This window comes from Chamaea fasciata, unplaced genomic scaffold (genome assembly GCF_029207755.1).
Source record: "Chamaea fasciata isolate MVZ Bird 193981 ecotype frontalis unplaced genomic scaffold, bChaFas1.0.hap1 SCAF_10, whole genome shotgun sequence".
Taxonomy (NCBI): Eukaryota; Metazoa; Chordata; class Aves; order Passeriformes; family Sylviidae; genus Chamaea; species Chamaea fasciata.
Genome location: NW_027094095.1, coordinates 27,561,284 through 27,575,951, shown reverse-complemented (window position 1 = coordinate 27,575,951; position 14,668 = coordinate 27,561,284). Strand labels below are relative to the sequence as shown.

The following is a 14,668-nucleotide window of genomic DNA, read 5'->3' as shown; positions in this document are numbered from 1 at the left end:
ACTTCTCCATCTTTTCAGTTTAGTTGCCTTTCTCTGGCTCTTCCTTGAACTCACTACTTCCCTCTGGGGATGCCCATTTATCTGCAGCAAGGGAGATCCTCGTGGAGTGCCAGACCATCCTTCAGACAGGCAAAGTAAGGGCTTTGGTTCACTTGATAATTCAGAGAGATGGAGAAAAAGGGGACATGGCAATCTGGAAGCAGTTACTGGTCCAGTAAAACAGAGAGCAAACAGAGCTGTATGTGCAGTGTATCTGCAGTGACTGTGCATTACAGTCAGTGAAATGAGCTGGAATCCACCTTGCTTTGAGATTTAAGGAGTAATACAACACTGAATATGACTTTAGAAAAATATCTGGGAATGAGCTGGTTCAAGTATTCATCCTGAACATCACTATTTTCTTAAATCATAATGTTATGAAAACCAAACCCTCCATCCACAGAGGAACCTGCTTTGTGGGCACTGCTAGTATTTCTCTTTGTAGATTGTTTTATTTTGAAAAGAAAGAGGTATCCAGAGCTTTCCAAGCAGACTAAAGTTCTGGAACACTCCTGGGAGCAAATATCCTATTGTAAATCTAAAATATAACAAGTACTACATTAAATTCTTTGCTATAGATAAATGAGTTTTTCTGGTTTTTTGTTTTGGCAGTTCTAAATTTGCCACTTTCACTTTTGCCCCAAACTACTGCACTGCAAAGCATTCCTGCAGATCATCTACTACATTAAACAAAAGATAAATGTTCAGCTTAGCAGAACTTCTTTACTTCTTGCATTGAGCAAGGAATTATTAATAAAAGTATCAGAAAAGAGGTCTGTTTATTTTACTGGGCTCACCTCTACAGAAGCAGACAGACATAGGAAAAAAATACTGAGGCCTAAATCTCTCTCCAGACATGTCTGTTACACAGAGGTGTTCAGGGCAACATGTGACATTTGGCTAGAAATAATTACAAGCAGACACACATCAAACCATAACAGTTTAATGTATCTTTTTCAATTATACAAAAGTCCCACCCCAATTATTCAAACATTAACAGCTGATCCACTTGATACAAAATTCATCCAGGCAAAACAGTAGAGGAATATACCATTTTTAATTAAAGATTACAACTGACACTCACAGTATGGGTGGATTTGACTAATTATTATTATTAGAACTGGTGTTTTGTCCTGGACTAATCTCTCCACACCTTGGCCACGCCACAGCGCACTTCCAGTACACACGTGTAAAGCTGTCTACAGGAGCCCTTCAGAAACAAACAGTACTGCTCAGCTTCAGCTGTCATGAGTTAAACAACACTGAAATCATGTATAAATCATCAAGGACCTTCAAAATGTCAGATGTGAAGCCTGTGTGACAAGAGGTGATTCCAAATAACGTTGTCCCCAGTCTGCACAGATGGTGCCTTAAACGACCCAGAAAAAATGTGGAGGCACCAGGCCTTTCCACACATTCCTGCCATGCCCTTCCAGACCAGCACCCACCTTCCCTTCCCCTGCTCCATCACCTTCTTAGGCAGCCAAGTGCATCAGCAACCCAGGCTGTCTTCACATCCCCTCTCATGCAGTCTTCAGGCTCCACATCACTTAACTCCTCTGTAACATTCAGAACCAGATTTCTTTTACAGCAAACTGATACGAACAACATCTGACTTCTGTCATGAACATGAAAATGCTGCAGAATACACATGGCTCACAGACCATGGTCTGGGAGCCACATAACCTCAGCAGAGGAACGAATTTGGAGTCATAATCATTTTTTTGCTTCCACTGGAAAACCTTTTAGAAACATGGGCTTTGTAGTGCTTGGGAGGCAGAGCTGTGAGCCTGGTAGCTCGAACATTGATCATGAAGTGAGGCAGGGGACTAATCCCCTTCTAGCTGTTGTGACTGCTCGGTGATTAAGTATCACTCTACCCTCATTAACTAACACTCAGAAATGAGAACAGTGCTGCCTGCTCTCAGCTCTTCTCCAGCCCATTCTTTGTGTATAATACACAGATTGGTCTCGTTTATTCTAGGGAAGAAGGAGGTTGGCCACGTTCATGAACCACCCCTGAATCCTCATTGTCAGCTTCAGTAGCTAAAATGAAGAACAGGAAAATGTCAGAGTTAAACACAAAGAAAGAAGCAAAAACCCCAAACCCTCTGTTTCAGTTCTTGTTACACCCGGAATCAGTCACCTTTCCAAATTTGAAGCTGCAATGGAACAGAACTATGAGGCAGAGACTTCTGCCCACTTACCCACAGTGAACCTATGCCATGCCTTTTTAACACTCCTGTGAATTCTCAAAGGGCTTGACAGACTGATTCATAATCCTTTTTTCAAATCCAACTAGAGATGTTTATTTTATAAAGTGTTTACTTGGCAATTTCCATGAAAAACTCCCTCATCTCCTCACAGGCAACTTGGGTTTTGGTTTTCTGTGGCTTGCTTTTTTAGAAAGTCAACCATTTGCAATCAGAGTTTACCATCAGATGCTGTACTGGTTGTTTCACTGGACATATCGTGTTTATTTTGTCAAATTCTGTAACACGAGCAGTCAATACTTCATGGAATTGTGTAACAACATGTCTATACTTCACACCACCCCTGTAAACTGAACTGGCCTCATTAACTCAAGTATTTCTGGAAGCATCTCCTACCCTAGGAGCATCTTTTTACAGGTAAGCCTTGGAGTTTTTAAGTTTTTGTTTTTATCTGAGATTTCCTTTTGGGCAGACATCACAGACACTTCTCCTCACCAGCTGCCACCCTGCTAGGGCTTTCTATATCCATTGTCCTGCAACAGTTTTGCCAGAAAGCAAATTTCACCTCAGTTCTCCAGGTTTCTGGAGAAATGATGTTCCCAAGTTTAACTGCAGGTTGGAGTCACTTCCATTTTGAAAAAAAGAAGACATTATGCAATCCTAACACATCTTTATGCACTACACATTACAGTTTTTCTCTTTTTTCAAGCATCTTGAATTCCAGAAAGAATTTATTCATTTCACTCTTCCCTCTACATCTGCATCTTCTGCTGCCAGGCTATATTTTGTATGACCTCATGCAGAATTATCCCCCCTCACTGGGTTACCATTGCAAATTCCTGCATACCCTGGAGCACAAATGCTATGCAGTAGAATTAATTTCTACTTTCTCCATAGCACAAAGGAAACCGGACTGTTCTCTGAGGAACAATCCACGATGCATTGTTTCCTATGGCACTGTGCCGGGGCTGGTGTGTGTTAGGGGCTGAGGTCATTAGATGGCATTTTGCTCCCTGGGGGAGGCTGCTCTGCTGGTGTTTCTTCTCTACGCAGTTGCCTGTTTTCATCAGTTTTTGGCCAGTTCAATTTCATTCTACCAGTGCAGGACTGGATTTCCTCTGTTTCCCTCACGCACTTCACTCCATGTCCCCCATGTTTGTGTGCTACTCCCAGTTCCTTCCCATTCCCTCAGAGTCCAACAGAAAAGCTACAGCTCCCTGCATGTGCTCTGCCACTGCAGCATCCCCCAGATTTTTGTCCCTTCCAAATCACAAAGCCCATTAATCCTCACACACACTTCCTGATTTGCAGGCTAGCCCTTGTTTTCCTCTCTTCCCCTCAAACTTAGCCTGTATTACTTCACCTCCACACTGCCTTTATCAGCATCCTAAAATAACTCTACATTTCTACAGTGTACACCCCTACACTGCCATATTCTCCACATTCCCCTTGTCCACCACATCTCCTGCTTCCTGTTCTTCGGCTTTCCAGCCAGACAAGGAGCAGGGAGGGCTCGGGGGATGTGTCCCCACTGCTGGGCTGACTGGCAGGCCCTTGGTGGTTGGCCCCAGGGACACACACCCCAGGCAGGGACTGAGTGCACAGTGACACCCAGCCCAACACCACGACAAGCAAACGCTTCTGCAGGAGGCATCTGCTTCCCCTGCACATCGATATTGTGTAGGCATGTGATCACAACAGATATGTTTGGCTGAAAATAGCTAATGGGTTGAAGAGTTATGAGAGGACTGACATTAACAGAAAATGAGGCTGCATGAGCCTTATGTTGTTAAGAAATCAGGCCAAAAAAACCCAATTTATATTTTGTCACACATCACCACCACCATCATCTTTTCAGTTCAGATGAGATCATTCTACTTCTCTTATTTCTCCTCCCTCCTGATTTTTCAGTGAGTGATTATTATAATTTATTTCATAAACAGCTTAATGATTTTTTGTTCTCATGTTCAAAAAGAGAAAGTTGTATTTATTTATCTGCATTTTTAAAAATTAAAAAAAAACTAAAAATTGAATAAACCTCCCTATTTGCACAGCCAGTGTTAGTGGTTAATTCTCTGAGCAGCTCTACCCTCTTGTGGCCACAGCTTAGCTGCAGCCAAATGAAAAATATACTTCAAATATAATCACAAATATGTCCACATGTAGGCACAGTACATAAAACAGACCTAGACCATAAAATAGAGGGGCACAAAGACTTAATCTGTGACAGAAATTTAAAATCCCGTGGGAATCAGTTAGAGATTTTGAAGATTCAATCTTTCTTTTCCAGCAATTAAAATCTAGGATTTTCACATGAGCAAGAAAATTCATATTATTCCTAGTAAGTGTTAGTCTGCATGATTTTCTAACGACTTGTCTAAATTGAAATACAGCCAAATAATTTTTAAGATATGCCCTGCAAACCAGCTATGTAGAGAAATACTTTCTTTTTGAGAACTTTAACAGATCATTTTGTGGAATAGCTCTGAGTGCTGGGGCCTTTGATGCCTGCCTGAGACTGAGGTGCTTGTCAGCTGGAAAGCCCAAGCTTGCCAGGCTGCCTCCCCCAGGTCAGCCCTTCCCAGAGCAGGAGTCAGGACTTCAGGCCTGGCTTCAATCACAGAGGTCAAAACTAGCTGGGATCAGGGTCTCTTGGGTTTCCATCTCTGTGGTTAGATACTGAAACTAGTTTAATAGTGACTCTCTCAGGGCTTATCTCATATTTCCTTACCATGAACTTCCTTGGTTGTTTCAGCCAGGATGTTCAATGAAACCGGAGCTGGGATGTAATGAATCCCTGTCAGAAAACTTGGTGGGATGAACTGATGCAGAGGAGTGTAGTATCCTTGAGGGAAATCCCCAGCTCCATCTGGAACCTGTGGAAACACATGAAGCAGATCATCTTCCATCTAAAGACTCTCTCCAGGATACATCTGCATTATCAGACCGTTTCTGGGTTTTTGTCCATATGCTGCCATGTCAGTGCACATATTGGCACGTGGAAGGCCTGTGCACAGGGTAACATGCTGCAACTGAGGAGCAAGAACTTCCCAGATCATGTCAGAGCAAAACTGACCTTTAAAGTCCTTGTCAACTGTTCTAGCATCTCACTGGAGTAGTTAGTTAAAACCAGGAGCAGCCATCCTCTTTCTTGGTAACCCCTAAAATGTGACAGGGAATTTCTACACAAGCATAATAAATCTATTGTTTATCGTCTTGAGGTAGATTATTAACATCATTTGCTAATGTCTTCCTCAGTGCAATGTATCAAAATGCTATGAACTAACTGATCAGGAGAATGACTCTTCCATGGTTACTTCAACACGGAGAAGGCAGCTAAAATAAAGCAATATTAGCACAGGTAATTAAAAAAGTGCTACTCACCGATACGGTGGCTGCATTCCCTGGCACATAGCTGCTAGGAATGTGCCGGAATCCTCTCTGAAGTGATATCCCTGGAGGTGGTGGTGCTTCCTCACTGCTTGACTCATTGATGGCAAATCCCAGGGAAAACGGGTGGTAAGGATATACCCCAGAACACCCAGGGTACACTTTGGGGATTTCTCTCTCCAGGTATTCTGGGTTGACAGTGTATTCTGGAGGAAAAGCAGAGTGAGCTAGGAAAGAACGAGAAAAGAACAAATAAAATTATCCATGTAATTTTATGGAGTTACATAGAAATAGGTGCAGGAACAAATTCCACTCTCACACAGGAGAATCTGGTCCTTTGGTTTCATGTTGAGCTCCCCATGAACTGATTTTGTGATTTTTTTTCAGGAACTAAAGAAAGGTACAGCAAATGACACTGTAATACAGTTATTTTACGTTCTTTTCTTGTGCGCTGCAAAGTTTGTCCTTAGTAAAGCCCTGCCTGCAGAATCTTATTTTTTTAGTACATCAGCAAGAGCAAAACAAACTACCTTAAATTTTGACTCTAGTGACAGAAATAGCAGAGTTCTAACTTTCTAGTGTACTAATAATGCAGTCCTATCAGTCACTTCTTAGGTGAATTTACAGCACGTTCAGTTTTAGGGTCATACACAAACAACTTCAGAAGCAGAAATCTGTTACTTCATTTTTCATCTTGCATCTTGAATCTTTCATGGCCTCTCTGAAGTCTTAGGAAAAGAAGTAGAGTGGCCATTTGAATGTAAATAGGGTCCTTCTTGTCTGCCCATCCTCCGACTGGCAGAGAAGGCAAAGAATTTCCTTTGAAAGGTTTACTTCTGGAGTACTATAATTTGTGCCTAATCTTTTTTGAAGCTGGTCAGCAGGTTAGAAATATTAAGGGAAGGATTGACAGGCATCTGTATAGCTACTGTCATCTATAAACATATTTTAATTCCAAAACAAAGCTTAAAAAGGGAAGTTATTGACAGTATTCTCTGGGGACTGCAGACTTACTACAACGTAAGTCTTTTCCCTGGGCTTCTCAAGATATTTTGTCTTGCAGGCCACCGACTCTTCCAGAGATTCAGATTCATTACTGAAGTCAGTAAGAATTTCTGCAACATTCTTATAGTAACAGAATGGAGTTACCATAATAAGCTAGACAAGTCACATCAAAGACTGTTAAAGGAAACAATTTAAGAGATGACAGACCAAACAACTGCTCCACCTGAGAAGTTTATGCCCGGCTCTTAAATACCAAATCCACTTTTACATCAAGTAAGGCCAGCCAAATTTAGTTTTTGCTACAGGTATGAATTAAGGCGAACAGGTCTTTTTCTTTTACAGTACTACCATAAAATGCTAGTAGCAGTATTTTACGTATTTACACGCCATCACTGAGCTTTTTAGCCTTTTTGTTGCTGGAATTTTGTGCCTGTGAGTTTATAAAAACGGTGGCAGCGCTCAGAGAAACACGCGGAGCAGACCCAGTTCGGTTGCACTCCCAGACTCATTTCCCTCTCACTGAAAATCCACTTTGCATAAGCTTCGAGCCGGCAAGGGGCCGAGGCCGAGCACGCTGTTCCCGCCCTGCGCTGCCAAGCTGCCGAGGGACGCGTTGAGGCTGCACCCCGACACGCCAGCCCAGCGCCCTCCGGGGAAGGACAGCGGGACAGACCGCAGGAGCGGCTCCCCGGGCAGCCGAACTGAGCAATCAGCGACACGCACAAGTGGCACGTTGGACGGGAGAGAACAGAGGAAGATGCTGGGAAGAGGCTTTGGGGACAGGTCCTTACCGTCGTCCCTGAAGGGAGGTGGCGGCGGAGGCCCCCAGCACGCCGTGGCCTTGCCGCCGCTGTCGGGCTGGGCGCCCTTCTTCCTCTCCTGGCTGCAGCTGTCGGGGGCCCCGTCCTCCCGGGCTGCCGCCCCACGGGCCTCGCCCGACGGAACGGGCTCCGCGCCTGCCCTGGCCGGCGGCTCCGTCTCCTGCTGCCTCAGCGCCTTCTGGGCTGCCATGATCTTCTGCCGCTCGCTGATGAGCGAGCACTTCTCGCACAGGCACAGCTTCCAGCGGCAGTGCCCGGCGTGGCCCTTGACGGGCACCACGAAGCCGTGGTTGCGGCAGCGGGAGCACTTGGGTGCCCGCAGTGCTTTCGCCGCGGCCTCGGCCGCCTCCATGGCACCCCAGCGCGGGCTCCGACCCCTGGGCCGGGCTCCCCTCCTCCTCTGTGCCCTTATATAGGGCAGGGCGCTGTCCTACAGCCCGGGCCGGCGAGCAGGAGGGCCCACGGCAGCGGGTGGGGACCGCCCCGGGCCCCGCGGCCTCCCTGCCCTGCGCCAGGTAGGGCTCCCCCGGGCACCCCCTGCGGCCCTTTGGTGCGGGCGGGAGCCGAACCCCGGCCCCAGCGGGGGCTGAGCCTGCAGGAGCCGCGGGGGGCACGGGCCCCACGGGCGGGTAACACTGTCCTGCGCTGGTGCTCGCGGGGCGGGGGTTCGCATGGGCCCGGCGTGCGCTGACACGAGTGCGCTGTCCCTTACGTAGTGCCCTAAGAGACGATTCTCCCTTCTGGCACTTTAACATCTGCACCCACTTTCATACCCCTCATGCATTCGCTTTTAATATGCACGGGACTACAGTCCCGTTTTGTTTCCAATTTGCAGCATGCTTCTCTTGAGGAGGAGGAGTGACTGCCTCAGCAGAAAAAGAACACTTTCATCATTCTGTTTTTCAAAAGAAGGTACTAACACAAAGGTGGAAAGCGTATGTCATTCCAAAGACCTGTCTCCTTTTCTCAGAATTCCTTATTCTCTGGAAACAAAGACAGGCTTACAATTAGAAATACAGGAATGCTCCAGTTCTAGTGTTGCTTCGAAAGCGCTTGTTATTTGTTACTGCTGGCAGCTGCAAACCCATGGTTTACACAGTAACCCATTTCAGGAGAAAACTCCCCACTTTGCAAGGTAAGGCACAGCGCTGCTGAATTTTCTCACCTATACAATAGCTGTTTTAAGATCTTATGGGGGCAATAACTTATATGTTAAAGAGAACATCATAAAAATGAATCGCCAAGTAGTAGTGAAGCTTTCTAAGTTTCAAGAGAAGCAGGTAACAACTCTCTGCTTGCTCTGAAACAATTCTACCTGCAATTGAGTTCGTTTCACAGAACCTGGCAGAAGCCCTTCCCTTGGTGCAAATAATCCTGCAGAGCCTGGGGCACCCTTCAACACCTTGTGGGGTGAGGCTTCAGCTGAGCAGGCCCATTAGGGATTTGGCAACAGTGTGGTTTGGCAACAACTGTTTGCAGGGAGCAGCCAGCCCCTGTGCCCACCAAAGCTCAGCCAAGATTTCAGGCTTCTCACTTTGCAAAAGACCCAGTGGGACTTTGCACCTAAGTCTTGCGGGTTTCCAGTAGGATTTTGCCTCTCGGGGAGATGTTTTGTAAGTGCAATACTGGCATAGGAGCCCAGACTTGCTCTTGAAAGCAATTCAGACCCAAATCCTCAAATGCACTCAATCCCTCGACCCCTCAGTGCCAATCCTAGCCTGCAGATTTCCCTATCCCAATGGCAGGCTGAGCCTTTGGCAGTTCTCTCTGGTGCTTCTAAAGCTTGGTGTGGAGAGGCAGCTTCATGTGCACCTGTGTGTTACCATTTCTGCCCAGTTCAGAAAGGCACTTGCTTGATGTGCCTTCAATAGAAACTGCTCTTCAATGCAGTCATGAAGTGCTGCTTTCCTGTGCCAAGGCCTTGATCTTCCCATACTCATTCTAAACATTGACTCTGTATTAAATATAGATAGATAAAATATTCCTAATTTTATGCTCCATATTTTTACTGTATGCTCGGGATGTGCTAATTTAGCTGTAGAATGAACGAGGATGGATGACACATTTTAAAAAAACTGTAATTATATCTTTTCATAGATACCCAATCTGTGTTCATTTGGGTACTTGAGCAGAGTGGGAGAAAGGTAGGCTACATATATTTTATTTTCCCCAGTAATTTTCTATTCTGAGTCACATAATACTATTCTTCAAGACATTTACTCAAATACACAGAAATGTATCTCTTCTCTTTCTAAAATGCTGTACCAGCCATGGGCTGTACCAATTTCTTCACTAATTAAACCATGTCTTTCAAAGTCATGTGGAGTTTTCTTTTGAATAACTTCCACCTAAACATTCAGGATATAATATACTCTCCATATAGTTTGTTTCAAACATAACTAGACTTGCTATTTGTGGAAAAGTGAACATTTTATTTTGCTTCTGAGGTAAATCCTTATTTCTGCAGGCAGTTCAAAGAATTCTTTTATTCTAATCCTGTTATGTTTCTGTATATATATTTGAATTAGCCTAATCACACACTGTAAGACCATAACAGAGAGGAGATAGAACAATTTCAAAATACATTTTTGCAATGAAGGGTAGACTTGTATGTGGATGCAACTTCATGTCTATTATAATTTTATTCTTTGTTCATATTTGAAAGAAAATGAGGCCAAATAAAGACTCTTTGAAACTTAGTTTTCTCTGGCATTTTGTGTAAAATATGGTGGGAGCAGAACATAAAGTGTGTAAAGACTTGTGTATTAAAGTAGCATTTATAAGAATTAATATCTTGCCAAAATGAAAGGAAGGCAACCTTCTGACTTTATGTTATTGAAATAAATAGCAATAATATCTCTATTCTTTTCCAACTTCTGAATCATATAAAGTGTGTGGTTTTGGTATGCAGTTTGCTTTGTACATGAAACAGTGAGGAAAAACAATTACTTAGCTGAAAGGGAACAAATCAAAAGACTGCCATAAAAGTGAATAGCAGAAAATTGGGGTTTGGGTTTTTTTCCTCCTTCTCAGACTTTCCAGCTAATATTCATACTGTAAATGTTTTTTGGCAAGAAAATTGTTCTGTGGCAAGAAAATTGTTCTGACATTTCAGAGAGCAACGGCAACTTAATCAAGAAATTTGTTCAATCTGAGATCTCCATTAATAAATATTTCTACAATTGGTTCGAAATACATTTTCTTATACATAAAAATCAAGAGTATCTTTCAAATTTTTAAGACATCACATATGACAGCAAAATCCTCTATTCAAAAATTATCTTTTTTTATCTTTTTAGTTTGGAAGTATGCATTATGGACTGTCATAAGTCCTCATATAAAAATTGTTGTAGCAGTACTACTATCAGGTCTTCTCCATTATAACTGTGTAGAACTGTGGTTACAGCTCAGTCAGGGCAGAATCAACATGAGGAGATTTACCTGCAGAGGCAGAACTGCCCAAGAAGAACTCTCACCTTCACCTGTCCCAGAATATTATTTTAAGGAGTAGCATATTTAACATCCTCATAGTTAGAAGCTCCTTACAAAAAAATATGGAAGCATTTCAAACATCCTCTGGCTGACCTGCAGTCCCAAATCCCCTCTCGCTGCTGAGCTCGCAGCAGCACACATCCATCAGTGCTGCCGCAGAGCTGCAGGGCTCAGCTCTCTGCTGACAAGCTCATGAGGTTGTCTGATCCTGCCCAAAGCAAGCCTTCATTAGAATGAATAAACTTCTTCCAGTCACTTCTGTACACTGTTTTTTCCACTTTTCTGATCAGGGTGAAATTGTACTGTAGTAAACATTTTTTTTTTAAAAAAAGTGAGAAGTGCAGTGTAGAAACAGTGCAGTATGATTATACTCTATCTGCCTTCAAATTTGAAGTGTCTGAAATGTTTGGGTTACACCTTTTTTAAATCTGGTTGCAGTTAAGTTCTTTAAGTTGAAATAAACAGATTTAGCTTTTCAATTCTCTTTCAGCATCAATTCCTTTATTTTAAAATGTTGTCTTTTGTCATGCAAGCAGGAATTCCACTGAGGTGTGTGTGTGTGCGAGGGGTTATTGTTGTATTTAAAACAATTTTAACCAGAGCACAATTAGATGTTGACTTTCATCTGCTGTGTCAAAAAGGTGAAACTCTATGCTGTGATCAGAGAAAATTGGATGGAGTTTATAGGTATTTTAAAGTCCTAAAAATGTATCAAAGTTATATAAGCGCTTCTGGTTTCTTTAACAAACACAACTAAAATAAATATTGAGTACTTAGAATTGAGTATCTTTTTAATATGTAACAGTTCTTAAATATTAACAGCAGAGACTTTATTAGTAACACTGCTGTTTGCTTATTGTAACAAGATCTTTATTTAAGAGAAAAGAAATAGTGATTAAACTGGAAACTCTGTGATCTGGTTATTTCATGAGTTCCAGAAGGGTGGGGTGGACCTGGAGAGAAATCAAGCCCAGCAAAGAAACCAAACATAGCAGTTCTTATTCTGCTTCAATACACCTCTCACATAAGCAGGAAATAAAATGCATTAAGGGGAAAAGACTGGGACAGACATAAATACACACACAGGGACGCTTTTCCCAAATAAGTGATAGAGTGTTTAAAGATCCCTATCTAGAAAAAAATGGATCCATGACAAAAAACTCCTATGGGGAGTGTTCAGTCAGTTTGCAATAAATAAGGATCACTGTATCATCAGAATCTGATTGTTTGCTTATTTTTCCATGTCTAAGAAAGTAATTATCCCTTCAGAAGAAATCTTTTGTTTCTTTAGAAGGTCACCTTTGTAGGCATTAGTAGAAAAAAGAGTAACTGAAAACCCAAAGAATATTCCACTCTGGTAGTGCTATGGCAGCTGCAGGGGTGCCTGAGTTACAGCACCATTTTACTTTAGTAAGCTCCCAAATTTGGTGAGTTTTATGCTGGATACCACTCAGCTTGTCAATCAGTCTTCTGCCTAGAGAAATAAACACATTTCTAATCCAGAGTCCTCATTCTCCTTCCCCTCAGCTATAGTTCTTGTCATATTACCTTAGACACAAAGAACAGAAAATCACATTTGAATTCTCCCAAACAGCAAAAAAAGGATTTCATGCAGAAACAGTCACGCTCTCCACAGTAAGTAGGTGGCCCGTTTAGAGTCATCTTTGCTTAGCACCTATTTTGTGCTGAAATTGTCATATTACCTTGTCAGCAGGCCTAAAGCAATGCTAATAGATGGATAAGGCAGGAGACAGCTGAAAGACCACTACAAACATCAAGTGTACTTGCTGTGGGCAGGATTCCATTTGTGATTGTCAACACTGGTACATATCCCACATTTTCTAAATGCATTTCTCCACCTCACATCTGAATTAGATTTCAGAATATCTGAAGTAACTTAAACAATGCAAAATAAATAAAACCATCTGTTTGCCTTAATTTCTTCCTCTTCAGCCTGGACTCTTCACAAATAGTTCAGTGAAGCCAACAAAATGAAATTACCAAATAGTAGTTACTTACCAGCATAGAATGAGAGACTATCATCAAAATGTTTATCTTGGAGACAGAACAGACAAGAGGAGTGATGATTAATCTCTGGCATGCCTGCTAAAATTGATTTCTGGTATTCACACCAATAGAACATCATGTGGTCTTTGGGGTTGATTCTGGGAATTGATAGACTCCCAGTGAGATCATAAAGCTTCTTGCTGGCTCCTTAAACCTGTATGTCAGAGAGAAACTGGTTTGTAGGGGGGAAGAGAATGCAAGCACCAACAGTGATGAATTTGCTTTAGCTCATTCCAGCCAGGTATATTGAAGGATGCTGTTTAAGAAGCATTCCTTCTCTTTGTTATTTCCATAAAACTTTTTATATACAATGACAAGATAACCTTTAAAATTTAATAGAACCTTGTAGATCATATATACAGTATATGTACGTATATTGGAGATATATTTTTCACAGGAGAGGACTTTTGCAAATATGAACATAAAAAGTTAAGTTGAAACAATTCCTGCCTGTATCCAAACTGAGGGAGTAAAGCTCTCTTGCCGACAGACTTATGTCCTTGCTGTGTTGAGACAACTTGCATTTCTCTCTTTCCAACGTGAAATGTGTTGGTGAGCTACCTCAGCTGGCACCTGGAACTTCAAAGTCCACTAACACAATGTAGAAAGTACACAGTGGAACAGGAAATAAAATCAATGCATTAATAGGGCACAATCCTCTTTTTTACCTCCTTGATGCAGCAAATTAAAAAATAAATCCACTCATTCAACAGTGGACAGCAAATCACCTGTGGCAGCAGAGATTATGGAAAAAGAAGACATGAAAGTAGCAGACAGCTGACCAGCAGCTTTGACACACATAATGGTAAGCATGCATGGGTGTGAAGCCATACTAAAGTATTTTCACTGCAGAAACAAGAGGGAAACCAAAGAGGCACATTTCCTTGGCATTTCATACTTTGTGATCATGAAATCAGACTGTCTTTCATCACAACAAATGTAAACAATTGCAAGTTTAGTTATTACAAAGCATAGAAATAACAGAATCAGACAATAGGTTGTTAGCAGTTATTTCCTTTGAATCTAAACCAAACTTGATTTTAAGTCAGGGAAGTTTAGTTTGATCAACTCCAGAAAACAAATAGAAAAAGACACCAAATCATCTCTCCAATTTCCCTGGAGCTGTGGGACCCAACTGTCACAAAAGGTTGCCTGTAGCTGCAGGGTTGTGCTGTTGGAAAGATTGACCTCCAGAGCAGTGACTGCTGCAGGCAGCCCCTGGTTTAGCTCTTTCCTGGGCAGCAGCCTGTTCCCCTGGGCCCCTGCGGAGCTCCGTGCTTTGGGCAGCCACGGCAGCGGGAGGGAGGGAAGGAAAGGGCAGCAGAACATGCGGACATCACCCTTGCAGAGCACAGCTGAGAGGGACCTCTCACACCTCTGCTTCCCCGTGCGTGTGAAATAACAGGGAACACAAAGCCAGCAGTGGTGGGAAGTCATGGTTCCTGATGGCCGATGATGAGCAATGATCACTTAGTGATCCCTAGTTTTGCCAGAACAGCAGCACTTGTCTCTTTCTAATGTGTATGGCCATCTTTAAAATACTGGCACCACAAACACACACATTTTTATTTGAAATGAAATACTGGAGGGTTGAAGTCTTATCACAATCACACATTTATTTAAGCTGAGGACAAGAACTGC

General features: G+C 42.7%; 1 protein-coding gene across 1 annotated transcript; it reads right to left on the bottom strand.

Annotated features, from left to right (window-relative positions):
- Positions 1 to 972: 972 nt before the first annotated feature.
- On the bottom strand, positions 973 to 7,860 carry DMRTB1 (DMRT like family B with proline rich C-terminal 1). The gene is made up of 4 exons (XM_066191939.1): positions 7,439 to 7,860; positions 5,637 to 5,869; positions 4,984 to 5,128; positions 973 to 2,085 (listed from the first exon to the last, which is right to left on the bottom strand). Exons 1-4 carry the CDS (start codon positions 7,818 to 7,820, stop codon positions 2,015 to 2,017), a joined length of 831 nt encoding a protein of 276 aa, XP_066048036.1. The 5' UTR covers positions 7,821 to 7,860; the 3' UTR covers positions 973 to 2,014.
- Between the last annotated feature and the right edge of the window lie 6,808 nt (positions 7,861 to 14,668).